The sequence below is a fragment of the Sphaeramia orbicularis genome, chromosome 12, assembly GCF_902148855.1.
Source record: "Sphaeramia orbicularis chromosome 12, fSphaOr1.1, whole genome shotgun sequence".
Lineage (NCBI taxonomy): Eukaryota > Metazoa > Chordata > Actinopteri > Kurtiformes > Apogonidae > Sphaeramia > Sphaeramia orbicularis.
The window spans coordinates 73,670,838-73,690,761 of record NC_043968.1 but is presented as its reverse complement, the minus strand read 5'-3'; the positions used below and the strand labels follow the sequence as shown (position 1 = coordinate 73,690,761).

The window sequence follows — 19,924 nt, the reverse complement described above, 5'->3', positions numbered from 1 at the left end:
CCCATTTTCAAACTTTTATTCACATTTGTTTGCTCCGGTTTCAAACTGTCATATCTCTGGTTGTATTGGCTCTATCAACATCAAATAAAAGTGGGAGAGTGTTTCAAGTCCGCACTTTTGAATGCAACTGTACCCAGTGGTCTACATGACCGACTTCTGACGCTATGACGTGTTGAAAATGTCATGCGACTGAGTCAAGGGGCAGTGACCGTGGACCCCTAAGGGTTAATATCATCCTTCTTGTAGCTGAAATAATTCCAGATAACTGACGTTGCTTTTCTTTTTAGCACCAAGTCATCATTTTGAGTAATTTTCTCTTGTTCGTTGCTCATTTTTCAATGTTGTTACCAGCGACTCACTCCATGTGCAGGGGCGTGGTCTGCTTCGGCAAACTGATTAAGAACGCTTGTGATTGGTGGATCGCTGTGTGTAGTGTGTGTCAGGTACTCAGGTTGAAATTAGATGAGAACACATTGAGTTGATTTGCCTCCTACATTGCAGGACCTGCGATGTGACTGTTGCGCACACGTACATTGCGATGACGATGCTCAAACGACATATTGTGCAGCAGTAATACATACCTCCCGTAGGCAGGTGTAGATGGGACAGACCAGGACTCTAAAGGGCTCCCCAGAACTGCTCCTCATGGTCCCAAACACCTCGCACAAGAAGGTGATGAAACCTAGCCACTTCTCCACGTCAGACTGCTGGAGGTCCTCGCGACGGCAGAAGTCCCTCTGGAGATTGGGGGGAGGAAAAGGTTACACAGATGTAGAGTTAGTTACAATATAATATCCTGCCTTTTGCGTTCATTTGTGACTCTGTAACACAAGAATGAAAAGTAAGCGTCAGGCGGGGAGGTGGGTGGATTTTCAAATGTGTTATATTCATCAGAAGTAGTGGCAAACCGTCTCTCCTGGTAGACCCATTATTCACCATTAACATCTTTACTATCTCTCAGATGGGAGATTTCGTAGGTGGCACATGTATTAACCTCACAGCTTAAAGTACTTCAAGCCAAAAAGCAGCTGAAAACACATTAAATTAATTCACAAATGTCTTTTATCTGCCAGAGGATGAGGAGAATATGTTAATTTGGTGCCAAAGTGAAAGGGAGTGGACTGTGTCTGTGCTTTCAAATGCAAGGGGTTAATATGGGTTAATGCTTAATGTGCACTTGTAAAGGTGCTCCACGCTGGGTTAAACTGGAACTGTTATTAACAGCTGTGGCAGCGAGTTGCTCCACTTCTTCTCGGTTTCAGCGGCGTAATGCTTCTCACGCAGACGCTCACAGCGACTAAACCTCTCAAACCGTGTTCAAGGACGTCACACCATTAGATACTTCGACAATGAACCAGCAATAGGAGAGCGCACGAACGGACACAAACCGTCTGGCGAAGCAGAGTCAATGACAGTTGATGTGTTACTGACACAAAAGGCAACTTGGATGAAAAAGTGGGAAAAAACAAACAAACATATTTTCAGATGTACTTTGCAGGTAAAAAGGTTGTTTGCGTTTAATTAATCCAACGCTAAACTCTTGAGGCCTTTCCCAGTCGCAAGGCTAATTGCATCCACATTTGAGATCCACGGGGTTCTGGATGCAGTGTCATTAATGACGACGTTCACGAGCCGCTTCTATGACATTTAAGACGTTTTATAAAGCTAAAAGCCCAAATGCCAAAGATAAGGAGGGGGTCCAAGGAGGGGGAGAACCGCACATCTGTTAAAAGAGAATGAGATAAAAGGGATGGAAATCTTAACAACTAAAGAAAGTGATGCTTAAGTGGAATAAAAAAACAGAAAGAAGGTGGGAGAATAATGGTGCCTCATGTGAAGGATCTACTGGAGCTTAGACGACGGTCTGTAGGGGAATGGGGGGGGGGGGGGGGGGGGGGGGGGGGGGGGGGAGTGATGGAGCGAGGCTGCAGGTGGGTTAACATTTAGACCTTGGATGTCATCTTTAGACAGCGCGTTCATGCACGTGTGTGTTGTTTGCTTGACTTCCAGACAGTCTGACGCTTTGGCAGGATTTACTGGCTCTCAGGATGGAAGTGAGGGAGTGTGGTTGGAGAGGGAGGGAGGGAGGGAGGGAGAAGCAGAGAGGTACTGGCCCGTGTCGTTCTGGGTGAGAGGAAGTGATAAGACACGGGAGCACGGGAATATAGAGCTCATGAGGGGACGAGGAGGGAGGGCATGAGGGAGGAGGAGAGACAAGGGAGTGAGATATTATAACGGCGCTGAAACTGTACCGTTAGGGAGCTCAGAGGTGACGGGGCTTTTTCAGGCGCTGCCCCCAAACTGTGGAATGAACTACACCTTTGCAGATCAGGCAGGGCAACTCAATTTCTGTTTTTAAATCCTCCCTTAAAACATATTTTTTTTCTCTGGCTTTTAAGTCAGTGTGAGAATTTGGCTTTAATTATTTTAATGTGTATTTATTTACTTTTATTATTTTTATTAATTCTTTTATGTGTTTTATTCGTTTTTTTGTCTATGTACAGCACTTTGGCCAACTGTGTTGTTTTTTTGTTTTGTTTTTTTTGACAGTTTTTATTAGTTATTTATAATTTTTTCATACAGAACACAACAAACAACAATCAGCAACAGATAATACTCACAATCTAATAATAATGATAATTTAGGTTTACCGTTATGAAATAACAATCAAGTTACCCAATTAATTACATTTTTAGAGCAGCAGTTTATATGGCACTTTGCAGGACTATGAGACAAACCACACATTAATTGTACTAGCAGCATTGTACCCACGGTGGAATTGTACGATAGCATGATAAGTAGAACTTGTCTGCCACCACTATCCACTTGTAAACTACCATTTAATCATGCATTGTGCAGGTAATAATTTGAGCCAACATGCGAGGCATGTAGGGAAGAGCATGTATTTGTCTGGCCTGTCAAGCATGATTAAATTCATACAGCGGTAGTGAACTGCAGCCTTCACATTGTAGCATGGTCTGGTAGCAGTAGAAATGTCATGAACGGCAGCATAACCACCAGTGTTGGGCAAATGACTTCTAAGAAGTAATTAGTTAGAATTAGTAATTACTTTTCTCAAAAAGTAATTGAAGTAGTAACGGAATTACTCCTTCATAAATGTAATTAGTTACCAAGGAAAGTAATTATTGCGTAACTTTTTTGAAAAACCTTCAAATATGTAAAAGGAAAGTGATTTTTGAGTGTGTTTCACAGCCTGTTGAATAGAGTAGAACAGAACGGCACGTAAACGAACGGCTCGCAACGAATCGGTTGTTATCGTTTATTTAAGAGAGCCCTTGAAAAGTGTCCACTCGTCCGTGAACGTCACATCTCTCGTGCCTGGCTGAGTGAGCCAGGACGGATAAAATCACCCAGAATACTGCACAACATCTGAATACGGACATAAAATTGTGCCTAGTAGATAGGCGGGTAATGTTTCTATTAATTTGGCGAGTTTGGCGGCGATCGGGCCTATGAAGGCTGAGGAAAACCCGTATAAATGCCCTCATGTGCTGCAACATGCAACATCGATCGGACAAAGACGCGCAGAATGTCCATTATAGTAGGATTTAAAGAAACTAATCCATTTGCCCCATCTTATAACTGTGTTGTTACCTCTGCCAAGGAACAGCGGAGAGTATGTTTTCATCTGGGTTTGTTTGTCTGTCTGTCCGTTAGCAAGATAACTTAAAAAGTTATGGATGGATTTGGATGAAATTTTCAGGAAATGTTGATACTGGCACGAGGAATAAATGATTACATTTTGGTGGTGATCGGGGGGGGGACTGATCTGCCTTGGCGGAAGTCTTTGCTCTCCAAGTGCTTTTCCAGTGTTTAAAGTGCTTTAGAAATTAAGTTGAGATGAGTAGGAAATTGGGGCTCTGAAGGGGCAGGTCTGTGTCTCTCAGGTGGGGTGATTAGTTATTGTGCCCACTGACATTTACAACAGCACACACACACTGTCAGGTGTTCCTTGATAAAACTAAGGTTGAATGACACCATTAAGGAGACTCTTTACTGTGCTGCTTGGTTAAAATGATGACGATCACACATTAGATATTTTAGAGAAAACATGATTCAAAGTAACTTTTTTCTATTGCACCGCAGTCTTTCACCAAGTAATTTAGTACTGGGACAAAAGTTCAAATGTGGGAGCTTTTCAAAATTATTATTTTTTTTTTTTTTTTAAACCAAGGACAAGTTTTAACCATACGTGGGACAGGGTCTAAAGTACAAATACAAAACCTTTGCAAGGGTGGTGAAACTCACTCAGAGTTTAGTCATTTTATTCAATTTTTTGGCAATTCAGATTTAAGCGGCTAAACTTTTACCAGAGCCCTTGGTAGTGTGCTTGAATTGATTTTTTGTACGTGGATCTCGCCTCCAAGTCCAAAACCCACCCTGATGGAGTTCACCAAAGAGAAAGTGATAAATCGACACTTTGAAGAAGGCACAGTGGCTTCATGAAAAGCTGTAGAATTTACTGTTCAGTGGCAGTGAAAAAGATTCATTTTTAGTTAACCATTGCATACTTGTATTTGAACAGTAAAGCAATGACATTTAGGTGAAAACTTAATTGTCACATAAATAATTGTGTTTTTCACTTCACTTTGTGCTACTATTATAAGCTGAACAGTTTCTTAATACTCATATTGTACGTCTAACGGAGAAGAACTATTTATTGGAATTGAAGACTAAAACACATCAATATAAATGGCATTTCTCATTACCTTGTAAATGAAACTGACACAAATTGGACTTGACATAAAAAACATCCAATGTGTTACGATTATTGAAATATACAAAGAAATCACTGATAATGATAAATAAAGTGAAGCACTGGAGAACGAGGGGTGAAAAGAAATTAATGTCAAACAGAGCGCTGGGATGTGCAAACTGTGATGAAATATGACATTTGTGTTTGCTTCATACAGCCATTTTTATGCCAGTGAATCAGGACAGTAACTGCAATTAGACGATATAATTGCAGTGAGTTGAATATGTCAGAAGCGTAACAGATGGAAGCTCATTCATTTGTGTTTGAATAATAAACTAAAACAAACTGCTTTTGGAATAAGAGTGTGGCGAATTAAAACACAAACGACAACTGAAGCCATAAGATAATAATTTAATATTTGTAAGGTTGGTCGAAACGGCCATTCCGTAGTTGATTTTTTTTTTTTTTTTTTATTGTTGAGTGCTTCCTGTCAGCTCATTATTAAGACAGCAGCTTATTAACAAATAAACATTCACCTCCAGCAGGAAAATGAAGGTGTTGATCAGGCTGTAACATACTGGGGCTTTGCCAAAGATGATTAACACTACTCTGGCTCCGTCTGGAACAGGTTCATCAATTTAATAAGATTCTTAGTGTACTGAAGTCTGAACATGGAGATACAGTGTTGAGCCATATACTGAATTCATCTGGGGTTTTATTTCAGAGTGATGAAAAAAAAATATCTAAATCACAATTTGGAGCACTCACTCTGAACAAAAACCTGTTCGTATCCAAATTTGATCTTGTTTTTTCCTTGTTAAAAACTATTATTATTATAACTGTTCTCAGTAACCCCCTCCCCATGTCATACCATGTGTATGTGCAAATGCATTGTAAATATGTATATAATACTGGAAAAGCTGATGTAGCTGGCTAAAGGAGAGATCAAAGACTTTTATAAGATCTGGACACCTTTTTTTGCAATTTGTAAAGGACTTGTCAATACATACAATTAAGTTGTGTCTGTCAAGTATATTTTGTTGCGCTGGAAGTGGGTACTATTGTGTGGGTGGGGGGTGGGGGGGGTGGTAGGGATTGTTTTGATGTGTGTGTGTTGTTGCCTGTTCTTATAAAACAATGAAAACAACCATAGATATATTTATGAAAAAAATAGATGTATATAATATTAAAATTTAAATCAAAATATATATAAATACTTGCTAATAATTTGCTGCTGTCAACTGTGCAATTTCCTCATGGTGGGATCTATCTTATCTTTGTTTGGTTCCATTATGCACTTCCTCACCTCATAACCATTACTGTATTGCACTACTGCTGCTACTGTAATTATAGAGTGACATGTACACTTTATATTCTGCTATAGTGTATTCTTTATAACACTTACTTATTCTTTTTTTTTTTTTTTTTTTAAATGCATGGGATTTAACAAGGTGAGAGAGAAACAGTATCTCAATTCTCTGCATTGTCCTGTGCATCTAGTGAATTGACAATATAAAAAATCTTTGAATCTTTTCTGCTTTTAAAATCCACTCTCAGTCGGCCTGGAGTTCAAGTAGAACCATTTAAATCATAAATCTCCATTACAGTGAAATGAAAATCGGCTAAAATTTACTTCGGGGGTCAAATGAGTGGCCATTTTTTGTCAAAAAAAAAAAAAAGTTGTAAGAAATGCATCGAACTGTGTTGAAATAATGCTAATACATTTGTGCACAAGACTACTGATATTATTTGACAGTGGAAGCTACATTTTCAGAAATATTGGATTTTGAATAGCACATGTATGTGAAAACTTTTGCTGGTGGACGGACGTGACATTACCCATGATGATCTGGTCAGTACCAGTACTTTATTAGTAATAAACTTATAGACTTACTATTGTTAATTCTCCTCTTATTCATAAATGTTAATATTGTGGATCTAAAACAGTAACAGCTGACACAAAAACACAAAATGTGGCAGTGGACGGATGTGACATGGTTGTTACAGATCCCATCATACTGATGCTCGGCAGCCATGTCACCATTTCCACAAATGATCCCTGTGCAAAAGCTAAGATCAGAATTATTTATTGTATAGTTTATCATCATACTAAAGAGTAAATAACAATATAGAATTGTTATTTCTTTATAAAAATGCTTATTACTGGAAAACTGTTGATTTAAAAAGTGACATTCTTCATGTATGTATTGGCGTAACATAAGCAGGATGGATCAGCACCATACTCCATATCGCAACCTGTTAAAAAATAAAACGTGATATGTAGTATATAATCTTGTAAGAAAAACTGGGAAATCTAAAAGAACAGAATATTTGTTTTTCAGGTAAATTCAGTTCAAATATAACTTGACCATTTGTGACATGAAAATATAGCATTAATTGCGATGAAATTGGGCATTTTTGACCTGAAAACATAGTTCATATGACCATCAACATGTTGCAACAGAACTGAAATCCTGTAAATTTGCATAACTTCCATTTACCAACACAAAGTTTCTTTGGGGATTCACTTATATTGATTTCTTATGCACAAAGACATAAATAATAAGCAAATTTTAGCCGAAATAAGTGTTTGTTTTCTGGCCTTGGCCCTAGTCTAACATATAGGTCTGATAACCAGACAATCTTCACCTGCAGCAAGTTGAGCAGCAACGATCTGAATTTGGTCCCCTCCACCATGAACAGCGCCATCTTGTCGCACAGCTTGGCGGCCGTGGCAGCGAAGCTCCTGTCGGACACAGCCTTGGAGTAGATGGTGCTGACCACCTGAGCCAGGGTTTCCTCGGAGCGTGCCGAGCACTGCGCCTCCTCCATGAAGGAGGCCAGCTGCTGCTCCACCCCGCTGCTGTTGCTCCTCATGCTATTGAGAAGTTCAACCAGTCGGTCCATGTTCTGAGATCCGCAGCCCAGAGCAACCACCTGCGCCTCTTCCTGCAACAAAAGGCGGGACATTAACGGTGGGTACATGGGTGCATACGACATGACGTTCAATTTTAAATACAAGTAAAACCCAACGACAGAGAAAAACATTCCACACATGTCAAGAGCTGCTGCTCTCTAAAGGCCATTACTGAAGACATATAGGTGTATTCCATAAGTTTACACCAATCTATATGTAGATGTATGCTCCTGTATGTCAACATGACACTTCCTCTGTTTTGTGTGTATGTGGAGCACCCACAAAATGTCAATAACATGTGACATGATAATAAGTACATGTCATGAATGTCATCAACACCAATCACAGGCCTGGAGCAGGTAATACAAACAGAACGATGCATCTTAACAGAGACCAACCACCCACATCTTAAATAATAAAAAAAACAGTAATGGAAAAAAAGACATACAGGTAAAATTTCTATGAATGTGTATGTTTATATTGATGAGATGGAAATTCTATTCCTTTGGAAATCATTATAAAAACATGTGATTTTCTGTAAAAATTCAATCACAATCTTTTGATGTGAGTCTGAGATTCTGATAACTGATTCTAGATTGTTTTTCAACACATGTTCTTAATTTATATTTTACTTTCTATTCTATTCTACTTTCTATTCTACTTAATTAAATACAGGTTATATTAAGGTGATATTATTATACAGTCAATCTGTTTTATTTCTAAGGACAAAAGTAGGATTACTTTGTTTTGTTGTTGCATATTCAAAATAAACTGAAACAAACTACCTAATAGGCTTTCCTTATGTATTTCTTATCTTACAACATTATGTGCCTTTGACCATACTCTAAAATTCGACCATGAGAGAAACCTTTTTCCACATTTTATTAAGACTTTCACCTAAAATTCCAGACTATTTAAGGTCTGCGTTTAAAAATTCCATACTTTTTAAGACGTTCAAGACCCTGAACTTAATGAAGAAGAGACATTTGTTGGTATGGAATATTTAACCATATATGCTGAATTATATTTCATCTTGTTACTAAAAATTTAACGTGGAAAATCTGATATGAGCAAAATATACAAAGCCAATTACTGAAATATTCAAAATTACAAAATTTAAATAAATTTAAGTATGTGTCTCAAAGAGATTAAAGTCTAAACAGTGGAAAATGTGGAGGTGATGGAGACAATCATGTCCAACAATCATAATTACCTGAAATAATACTGATATAATGATTATGTAACTGTGACAGGCCTGGATTATTTCTTCATTAAACTTGTTTTTGTTTTTTTGCCTCACATTCAGACAAAATCCTAATGGCTGTACACACTCATGACAAATACTGACTTGTCTCTAATTTGCCACAGTGGTCTCACCCTCATTTTCAAAGCTGTATGAAAACTGCAAACAACAATCTTGTTAAAAAATCTAATAAATAAATAAGTTTGGCTGAGTCCACTGTGCCTTAAATGATCAAAAACTGGCTCCCTGACTGGATTTACTGATTCACTGGTGTCACTGGGGGTATGTTTATTAATTCCCGTCGTTCTGGAGAGTCCCATGCTGTCAAATGAACCACCCCTGGTGGTAACAAGTTAGCTGTGGAAAGAGGAAGCTGTGAACGGGAGCAGCAGCCCACTTGGCTGATTTGCTGTTTAGTGCACACAGTGGAAAACATCAAAAACTGTTAGTGGAACATGTGCTTCCATCCCTCTGAGCACGAGCCTTCTGAATGCTAAAGAACTGAGTGGATAACTGATGAACTACTCTGTGAACATCAAAATGAGAGTGTATATGTGAACATATGATAGTGTATGTGTGAACATAATGAAATGTAATTATACATCTAACTGGTAGCGTGTGTGTACACATACACACTTGTCCTGATTGCCTTAATTCTGACTGACAGGCAGTAAGCAGCTTTCCAATACCTTGTCCTTTAGTCTCCTCCTCAGCCTCTCCTTTGACGACTGCAGCAGACTGATTTTGGGCTGCTCCGGCTGGCCTTCCCCCGGCCTCCCACAGCCTGCTGGGTTGGGAGACTCCTTGTTAAACGACAGATCTGGGAAGGCATTTTTACTGGGTGCAGAGTCAGATTTAGGTGATTCAGTGGGACTCTTACTGCTGCAGTCTTGAGGCTCCTGTGGCCTGATCTGCTCGTCACCCAGTTTTACATTCTCACTATCTTTGTCTTTGGTTGTTCTCGGAGGTACTCCTCTATCGGCCGCGGCGTTTGTCTGTCCGTGCCCTTGGCCTTTCTGACTGTGGTGCCAACGCCGGTTCTGGCTGTACCCGTGATGTGGCGGTCCTCCTTGGCGTTGCCCATGCCCTCCTTGGTACTGACGTGGCGGTCGACCGCTGTTGTTGTTCCTGTTGTCTCCCAGTTCTGTCGAGTTGTGCTGCTGTTGGATTGGAGACTGGGTTTGATCCCTCTGATGCTGTGGTGACTGCTGTTGAATCTGCTGAGGCTGGTTCTTCCCCCCTCCTCCTCCTCCGCCGCCGCCACCTCCACCTCCTCCTCCCTGAGTCCGCTGCTGTTTCCTGGAATGAGAGGAGGTTCTCGTTAGCCTAACAGTGGCTGATGTACAACTTCACTTTGTGTAACTGGCACCGTGGTGGTCGAAAAGCCACATATAAAACACTATGTAACTTGTTGTGTTCTAACCTCCTTTTCTAATCAGTCACATATTCTATTTAGTTTTTATTTTACCCACCGAACCATGTGTCTATAAATATTACTACTACAAATCACACCCTGACAGAAACAGCTACACCTCGACTACACATCCAAACGACCAGTGACTGCTTACATATGGATGAACAGTGTGTCTGTGTTTTCCTGTCCTGCATAGCTCTGTCCTTTTTACTGCACTGGCTCTGTGCTTGACAAGCCGCTGACATATGGTTGAGGGGATTAGTCACTTTAGCACAGAGGAGGCAACCTATTATCTGCCTCAACCCGTGAACCAATGCAAATTCAACCCGTGGCAAGGAGCACAACTTTGTACGGATACTCCAGTTCTATTAGTGCTTTTTACGCTTTCTAATTGTGATGGCTATGAACACAACTGCGAAGGTTGTCACAGCCAACCTCACAACATCTGTCTTTGTGAAGCAAATCAAAGATAGACAAGGTTAATGAATCTGTTTTCAATGGCTGCAGCCGCATAGTAGGAACTGGCAGACTCGAGACATTTCTTCCACCAATACTTAAAAAACACTGTGGTATAATCATAGAGAGTATGGCTATTAGAGCTTCACCGCACATCATTTGGACAAGACGGAAGAGCTGATGATTGGTGAGTTTAATTTTCACACTAGCTTACTGACTCAGTAAAAGCTGTAAACCTCATTAAACATTTGTGTAAAAAGCCATCTTACTGTAGTGTGACCTATTAAGCACAACTACAGTCAAGCTATCGCTAAAGAAAAAACGTTTTCTGCAGTAAACAAAAACTCTCCATTTCCCCAGGTCCATTTGAAAGTCAGAAACACCTGTCAATGAAATCCTACAGGCTGCAATAATTTAAAGAAGGACCATCAGATCATGTACTATAATGTCTAAGCAAAACCATTAAGATCAGAATGACTCATAGCAAAAAATGACTGACTTAGTACTTCCAGAGAAAAGTTCAATGTAAGTCTATCTGAATCAGCATCTAGTGGCAGTCAGTAGTATTACACATTACTATAATTGCGCAGTGGCTTCACTTCACAGCCATGGTCCTGCAATTCACAAGCTAAAAGTGGCAGGGCATGTCAGCACATATAACTGCAGGAACCTGGATAAACTGCCAAACAAAAGAGTTCATCTATTTGACATTCATAGAAAATAAAGCTGTCCACCAATATTGTAAATCTGATTATTCATCCATACTGTAAACAAAAACAGGCATCTGATCATGAAAATTAATATTCAACTGTACAGCACTGCCATGGCCGTTGGTTTTGAGAGATCATACATGACTCCGGGTCGTATGATACGACAAGAGTTACTTTGGTTTAAAACAAATTGTAGGTCAAGTTGAAGTCAGTGAATGATTCATGAATAGCCCTGTGCTCATGGTGGCACTTTGGCTTTTGCTCAGACGACGGCAGAACCGTTGTTTGAGGCAGACTTTAAACCACGAACTCTCAGATCCTTTCATCACAATAGGGGTACATACACACCTGATCAAAATTTTAAGACCAGTTGAAAAACAGCATGAATTGACATTTTTGCACTGTTGAATCTTAAGAGGGTTGTAAGTAGAACTTCAAAATGCAAAAAGAAATGGGAGTGAGATTTTTAAAAAAAGAGTAAGTTATTTATTGAAAACAACAATTAAAGTGAAACAGGCTGTTCATCAGCTGATCAAAAGTTTAAGACCACAGCCTTTAAAAATTTTTTGCAAAAATGTGGATTCAGTACCATTTTCTGTCTGGTAGCCACACTGTCATGACCTCCTGCTGGCAAAGGCAAAGAAGCTTTGTCTCTTTGAACGTGGTTGGATTGTTGAGCTGCATAAGCAAAGCCTCTGGGAACGCACCATCACTGCTGAGGTTGGACACCTAACACAGTCATTTGAAATTTCTTAAAAGATCTTGAGGGTTAAGGAACAAAAAAGTCAAATTTCACCGGCACTGAGCTAGAGAATCTGACTGGCTGTCCATCAAGACAAGGAACGATCCTGGACCCAAATTAAGGCGGTTACTGGTGCCGAATGCAGCCCAATAACCATCAGACGGCATCTGCATCTGCCAGAGAAGGGCTTTAAGAGCAAAAAATGTCTTCAAAGGCCTCGTCTCCTTCAACGCCACAAAACTGCCCATTTGGACTTTGTAAGAGACACCAAACATGGGACACTGAAAGGTGGAAGAATGTTTTATTTCTGATGAGAAAAAATTTAACCTTGATGGTCCTGATGGTTTCTACTGTTAATGGCATGACAAGGAGATCCCACTGCAGATGTTTTCTACGTGGTACAGTAGAGGGGGCGTGGCCATCAGGATCTGTGGTACTTCTTTCTTCAGTGGAACAATGGAGCTTCAGGTTGTGCAGGGGTGTCAAATGGCGGCTGGCTATGTGCAGATGTTGCAGTGGGGGGATCCCTCATGACTGAGGGCCCTGGTCTGTGTGGTAATGACTGGGTTTAAAAACAGGACAAAGCTGCAGTTCACAACGCCCACTGCCTGACAAAGGACCTCTTCCAGAGGAATAACGTGACTCTTTTGGACCATCCTGTGTGTTCCCCTGATCTAAATCCAACTGAGAACATTTGAGGATGGTTGGCAAGGGAAGTTAACAAAAATGGCCATCTTCTCCACTTGGAGCAACACTGCCATAATAATGATAATAATAATAATAATAATAATAATAATAATAATAATAATAATAATAATAATAATAATAATAAAACATGCCGAAACAAATTTTTGAAGTAATCAACAAGAGCGGTGGAACTACTCATTACTGAGTCCTTTTTGAAACTTTTATTTCTAGTTTAGGGAGGTTTCTGTTTTTTTTTTAGCTGTGGTCTTAAACTTTTGATCAGCTGATGAACAACCTATTTCAGTGTAAATGTTGTTTTCAATAAATTGATTACTCAGTTTTTTTTGGTCTCACTTCCATTTCTTCTTTTTGCATTTTGAAATTCTACTCAACCTTTTTAAGATCCAACAGTGCAAAATGTGAATTCTTGCAATTTTTCAACTGGTCTTAAAATTTTGATCAGTATGTTAGTTCTGAACAGTAATCTACGGTTGGTAATCTACAGACTAATACACCAATACACAAGTCCCTCGGAGCATCTCTTCTATAGCGATCTCATAATGTGTAGGCATAGGTCTTTTAATGTAAAAATGTACAGAAATAAATAGCATAATAGCTTGAACCTGTGCTTTTGAAAGAAAACTCTAACAGCAATTTTAGGAACTTTGGACAACACTAGTAGAAAACCACTGAACATCTGGGCAAACTATTACTTGAACATACATTTAAGTAATTCCTCTGTTAACACAGTCATAAATGCTTATGGTGTTAATGATTGTCTGCGCAACAGTCAGACCTGAACACTAACCATACCAAATGTGGCATTTGAGTTATTAACAAATAGCTTCAAACCAAACAGTATTAAGTTAAAAGAGAACCAGATTATTTGCAGTGACATGGAAAACACCAACTACTGAACCTAAAATCTGGACACATTTCACAAGAGAAACTCATATTGGCTATATTATCACATTAGTCATGTTTGTAAATGGATGGTTAACATGTGAAAACTAAAACAATGGGAACAAAAGTGTAATATTGTGAAAAACATGTTGTTATTGTTGCTGGTATGTGCACACAGTGACAGAGCTGTAGGGGGTTTTAGAAAATAAATAAATAAAAAACAACATAATTCATCAGAGCTCCCACTGAGAAAACCAGCTTGCGGGGTAACTCAAGGTTTTCTTCCTCTTCGAACTAAACAGGAGTGTGAGAAACGACGAGAAACAAACAAAAGCCATAGCTCTGACATCCAAACGTCTGTGCAGGCCTTGTGAGAAGGGAGAATGGTTTGATAACTTCAATAAAAAAGTAAAAACAGGGCAGAGTTAAGAGTTGATCAGTGCCAGTGCCGCAGTGCAGGTTTTAACAGTCAACACAAAGTGATTCCGTGTACATTTGTCCAACCTTCAGTAGGTCACTTACAGACAAAGACAAGTAAGTCAGATATGTCAGACACTTCTCAGATTGAAGAACAGTGGAACAAAAACTTTTTTTTTTTGGAAAGCATGTGGTACTGTCAAAGTTCAGTTTACAAACCTCTGCTGAAAAAAATGTTCATTCCATTGCAAAAATAAAGAATAATCTTGGAAATGTTCTCTGGGCTTAAAAGAAACCCAAGGTACAGGTCAAAGAAATTTTCAACAGAAATGTGACTAATTGCAGCTCTGTAACCTGGCAGAGTGATTCTTTTGTGTCCTTGAGAGGTATTCAATTTGGAGTAACCTTTACAGTAAAAATAAATAAATTATAGAATAAAAAAAACAAAAAAAACAGAGCAGCATAGCATTGTGGGATCGTTAATGTTGGGAAAACGTAAGGGGTAGTATAACTGGATCATATACAAAACAGCTTATGCAGTTACTTCATGGTCATATATATTTCATAATGGGTGATAATCATATTAAGAGTTCGAATTAATACATTAGAGTGAAGATCAAACCAACTGTCCAAAATCTGTGTGATTGGATAGTTGTGACCAAAGGTTTTGGTCATGACACAAACTGATTAGTAGTAGTAGTAGTAATTTATTCATCCATTTAACAGAACACGATATATACATACATACAGTTTGGATTTCTATATTAAACATGGGCGAAAAGGCGTAGGCTGAAGCAACAGCTTATTTATGCCGACCCCATTTACAAAAAGGAAAGTTGCAGAAACAAAACAAGATAACAAGATGGCACAGTTTTAAACAATAATATAAATAAAACAAACAATATAATCTAAGCAAAATCTTAGATTCATACTGATAATTGGCTTACTTTATCCTAATATTTTATTTTGAATACCTTAGTTTTAAACATCTTTTTAAATGTAGTGACTGATGTGCATGTTTTTAATTCTTTATCAAGGTTAGTCCATGATTTTACTCCAATTACAGATATGCATTTGCCTTTTGTGTTGGTCCTTGCCATTGATTTCTTGGTCCCCCTAAGGTTGGACTGGAACTCTGACTGAGAACAGCTCCTGTATGCAAGGGTGGAAATAGGTTGTTGTGTACCTTATAGATGAATGTGCATAGTAGTCAGATATTTGCCAATAACTATATTTAAAACTTAAAGAGTGCTTATACTTGTACTTCAATGTAGCTCAGAAATATGTTGCAAAAATTCTTGGCTTTTTTTTTTTTTTTAAATTGAGGTTTCTCTAAATACAAGTGAATAAGTTGTTTTCCAGGAGTCATTCTGGTTTCAGGGCAACGTGATGGTGCAGTGGTTAGCTCTGTTGTCTCACCGCAAGAAATGCTTTCACTCTGGCTTCCTCTCACCATCCAAACACATGCACTAATAGGTTAATTTTTTAAAACTAAAATTGCCCATAGGTGTGAGTGATTGCTTGTTCATTTCTATGTCAGTCCTGCGATAAACATGTCAATGGTGTACCCGCCTTCCCTTGAAAAGTAGCTAGGATAGGCTCCAGCACCCCGCCCCCCATGACCCTCTCGAGGATAAAGCGGTTCAGAAGATGGTTTCATTAATTTTTTATGGAACCTCAAATGAGTTCTAGTGGTATGACTTAAAATTATCACTCTATTGATATGCTTTGAGGGTGAATAGAGAGCTTTAATTGACACACATGACAGACAGCTCACGTTCCAACATTCAGCACTCCCTGTTTATTCACCAAAACCTGCATTTGTAATTGTAGTAAATGAGTTACAAAACCAAGACTGTTTTGGTGCGCAATTGTTTCATGAAGTTTATTGCTTTGTATCCAGAAGCTTCTCAATGACTTTGTACTCCTGTAGTTCTACTAATTTTGTCCAAATATGGTCCAGTCTATCTCTGAACAGCCATAATGCCAAGTCCTGTTTTTGACACGGCAGTCCAAAAACCAATAGGGGACATCATGGTGGCTCCATCCACTTCTGTCATCCATCAAGGTTTCTTGAATGTCAAATCAGTGCCGATTAATTATCCAAAAAAAAGGCTGCAATTACTTAATAGAGTGATATTTTGCTTTTTAAAATGGAATTATGCATGTTAAAACATTTCCCTGTGGTCTGTATAAACTGTAAATGCTCTGCTTGGGTCTGAATTCTTCATTAATTCAACTCCACAGGTCCATGTTCAACCCTATTTCTGAGTAATGACAGAAAGGTGGTTGTGAGCGCTAGCCCTTTAAGTGCAAATGACCCCACCCCCTCCAGGTTGATGACTATGCACTCTATCCTGTTCAGCCACTTGAGTCCGTTAATACAACCAGCAACTGAACATTTTAGGTAATCTGCTCTAAGTTTGGACATATTTTCAGTATGGACTACAACCGCCGCTACTGACAAACAATTAGAGCGTACTCAGAGAAATGTTCGTTGGAAGTCTTGACCTTAAATGTGCAAATGTCGTGATGTGACTCGATTTTTGCAGGACTGAATATTAAGAGTTCTGCAGCACCTGGAGGGTTCAAACTCAAACTTTATCAACTGTTAGGATCCAAATATACAAATAAATGAACCAAAGACTAATAAAAGTGGGTTTAGCAAAATATGACTCCACTTGACCAATATATTCAGGTGAATAGTTATAGACTTTCTAACAAACGTTTAGAATACTGCATTTTCAGCCACTAACATTTTCCTGTTATAGAATTTATGAAAAAATATAATATATAAAAAGGCAGACAAATATTCCTCGCTTCTATCAAACACAATAGATAGAATAGAATCCTGTTTGTAACAATGGTGTGTTCTCTAACAGATGTGTTCCTGAGACTTATAAGGGGCTTCAAAGCAGTTCATCTAGTAGCCCTGAGGAATGTCTTACTAGAACACCTTATGTTGGCTTTCTTTATCATCCATCTGTTAGCATGCATGCTGACAGAAGGGCTATATTTGTAGTTGTTTTTGTGTGTGAGTGTGTTTGTCGGTTCATGTCTTGTCTGGCCCTTCTACGCCACTCTCCAAGGGAGGTTGGAGACAGTTCATCTTCTCATGCCCTCCTCAAACAAACAACCCCATCTCTAGCATGATGGAAAAACAAAATCTCTGAATAATTCTATCAATTGGCATCCCTTTGATAAATGCAAGAATCAAAAAGAAAAAAAAAAAAGCTTATTATTAAAGTACAAAAGACCGCCTTTCACAAATCAGAATTAATGAGATAAGCATAAGGTGTCAGGTGCTATAAAATACAAACAGCCCTGAAGTACAGTAGTAGTTAGTGCTTTCCTAAGGTGCTGATGCAGAAATGAGGAGCCATTTAGTAATTTGATGGTTCCGCAGTAAGTGCTGTTGAGGAAATGGGATGTCTTATTTTTGATGGCCCTGAGTTATTAAGGAGGTTGGCAGGGTGCATGGAGCCCTGTTGTATTTTTAGACTTTTACGCTGAATGTGGATCTCATAGATGTCAGAGATGGGTGTGAAATTGCAGCTGAGGATTTTGGAGATGGAGAAAACTATACTGTTGGGCTGTTTTCGCTGCTGAGCTATGGTGGTACCGTACCACACATCACATTTTACAGCTCTGGGGGAACTGCAGCGTCCAGTCCCTTTCTGGACATCACAAATAGGTAAAACAAAAAGGAGTCTTCAGTCTTCTTTAATAATGTAGTCATTCTATTTCGGAGAAGAAGAGGGTGTTGTTCTGAGAAACTTGAAGATGGCCACTCTATCCACATCCAGACACTGATGGTCAGCTGTAGGTTCTCATCTCTACAATAGCAGACCACCAACTGTTGAATTGTGGCGAGGGAACCGCCCTGTTGGCTGAATTTACTGTTACATGAAGTCAGACCTACTGCTGAAGTCAACAAAACTGAACATTTTAACAGTCACACTATAAAATGCAGGTGTTTGTGTACGCTGAATAAAGGGGAGGTCATAGTATGCAAACCAAGGTTGGAACAGTAGGTGTTTCTCAATAAATGTTCTTGTCAGTTCTTCTGTTTTCACGTTCTTGTGAAGCGTCATCAGTCGTGGCCCAAGAACTGTTCCATTTAAAAGTTCATACAAGCTAAGATCGGATGTAATTCTTGGATGTTTTTCTTGTCTGCTCACTTAAACCAGGATGCACTGGTTGGTGAGTCATGTGGGCTTGGCTAGCAAATATCCCTAGATGGATTTCATGCTACCCTCAAAGCTAACAGTGGCTTCTGTGACAACTTACCTCAGAAATGTTTTATTGAGTCGAAGGTGGAATAGCAAGAAATACATCTTTATTATCATGATATGGGATTCAACAAAATTTGTTTAGCCAGTTTTGAAGAATATAGAAATTGTATAAAATATATAGATGACATGGAAATAGTAGTAGTACAAATGTACTGAAATTAAATCGAGTGACATATTGTGGTGGATTGTATAAACAGAGCAGAGCTGGAAAGGAAAGTTCACAAGCACCAACCGTTCCAATTAAAAAGAGACTTGTGTTCTTAGGAAGTCTATTCCCTGGGGCCATTCTTACTAATGCCAAGGTCTTGAGAACTTGATATTGACAAACGCTCACTGTTTATGCCAATCGTAGATTCCAATGTCGGCAATTTTACTGTTGATGCAGACATAACCATTAACTTGTAGCCAAATAGCTTAAGGTGGAATGGGAGTGATTAATGACTTGTTTGACAGGTTTGTTTTTTTTTTTACCTTTGGTTTTGACAAAATAAAGAAGAAAACAGATTTAAAATGCATATCTTTGGTTCATCGTTAAGATAAATGGTGACAGACCGTAGAAATGCCCTAAATGGGCCTCAACTGTTACAACACCTCAAACTGTCACTTGTCTCAATAATCATTAATGCCACGCTCCAGGCAACCCATAAGCTGTGTTTTTCCAACCTTCTACCGGTGAAAATGTACTGAAATGGCAATCAAACCCAAGACTTCCAACCCATGAATTCATACTAGATCGATGTACTCCCAGTTCCGCGCTCTGATCTCACATAGCCTGCAAAACAACAATGGCAGCCCCCTTGGATACAGTGTATATGCAAGTGGTACACGGTGAGAAATAAACTTTAGGACAGTATAACATTGCAGTTAAAATAATAATTGCTATATATTATTATTAGGTAAACTTCAATTTGGCCATGCAACTGATCATACTTATAAAAATAATGTAATGTACAATTTCTCAGCATAGAAAAATGAGGCATACAATATTTAGCTAACCTAGCTCAGCATGTGCCTGATTTAATGCCTGTATCTTCAAAAGTACAATCCATGCACACCTGAAATCAGCTGCTGTTTCCCTCAAATAAGTGAGGAACAAGCACCTCTGGCGATAGAAATGATTGTAAATGAGCATAAGCCCCGTACCGTCCACCACGCTAGTGTGTTTACATCTAGTTACCACAACTCCTTGGACTTCGGCAGTTTGGCGTGACTTGCCTGGAACACTACAAAGTCACAAGTTGTGGCTTGAAGTCATGACTTACAGGCTCACAAAACAGCCTGGAACACAGCATTAGTTGATATTAGATCTTTTCAGGTGGCATTGTAATTTTGTAGTTTATGGGTATGATGTTACAGATCATCGCAGAGGTTGTCTGATTGTTACATAAAAACAGTTTTTACTAAATAGTAGAGCTGCAACTGA

The 19,924-nt window shown here is 39.0% G+C and overlaps 1 protein-coding gene across 4 annotated transcripts in view; it reads right to left on the bottom strand.

Moving 5' to 3' along the window:
• The window catches only part of ctif (CBP80/20-dependent translation initiation factor), an 88,154-nt gene that overhangs the window by 19,638 nt on the left and 48,592 nt on the right, over positions 1–19,924 (bottom strand). For 3 of the 4 annotated variants that reach the window (XM_030151024.1, XM_030151023.1, XM_030151025.1), the window contains exons 9-11: positions 9,567–10,176; positions 7,367–7,666; positions 582–737 (exon numbers count right to left, since the gene is read on the bottom strand). In XM_030151024.1, the coding sequence (XP_030006884.1) occupies positions 582–737; positions 7,367–7,666; positions 9,567–10,176 (1,066 nt within the window). The remainder of the gene's footprint in view (positions 1–581; positions 738–7,366; positions 7,667–9,566; positions 10,177–19,924) is intronic. The other variant, XM_030151026.1, reaches the window with a different exon arrangement.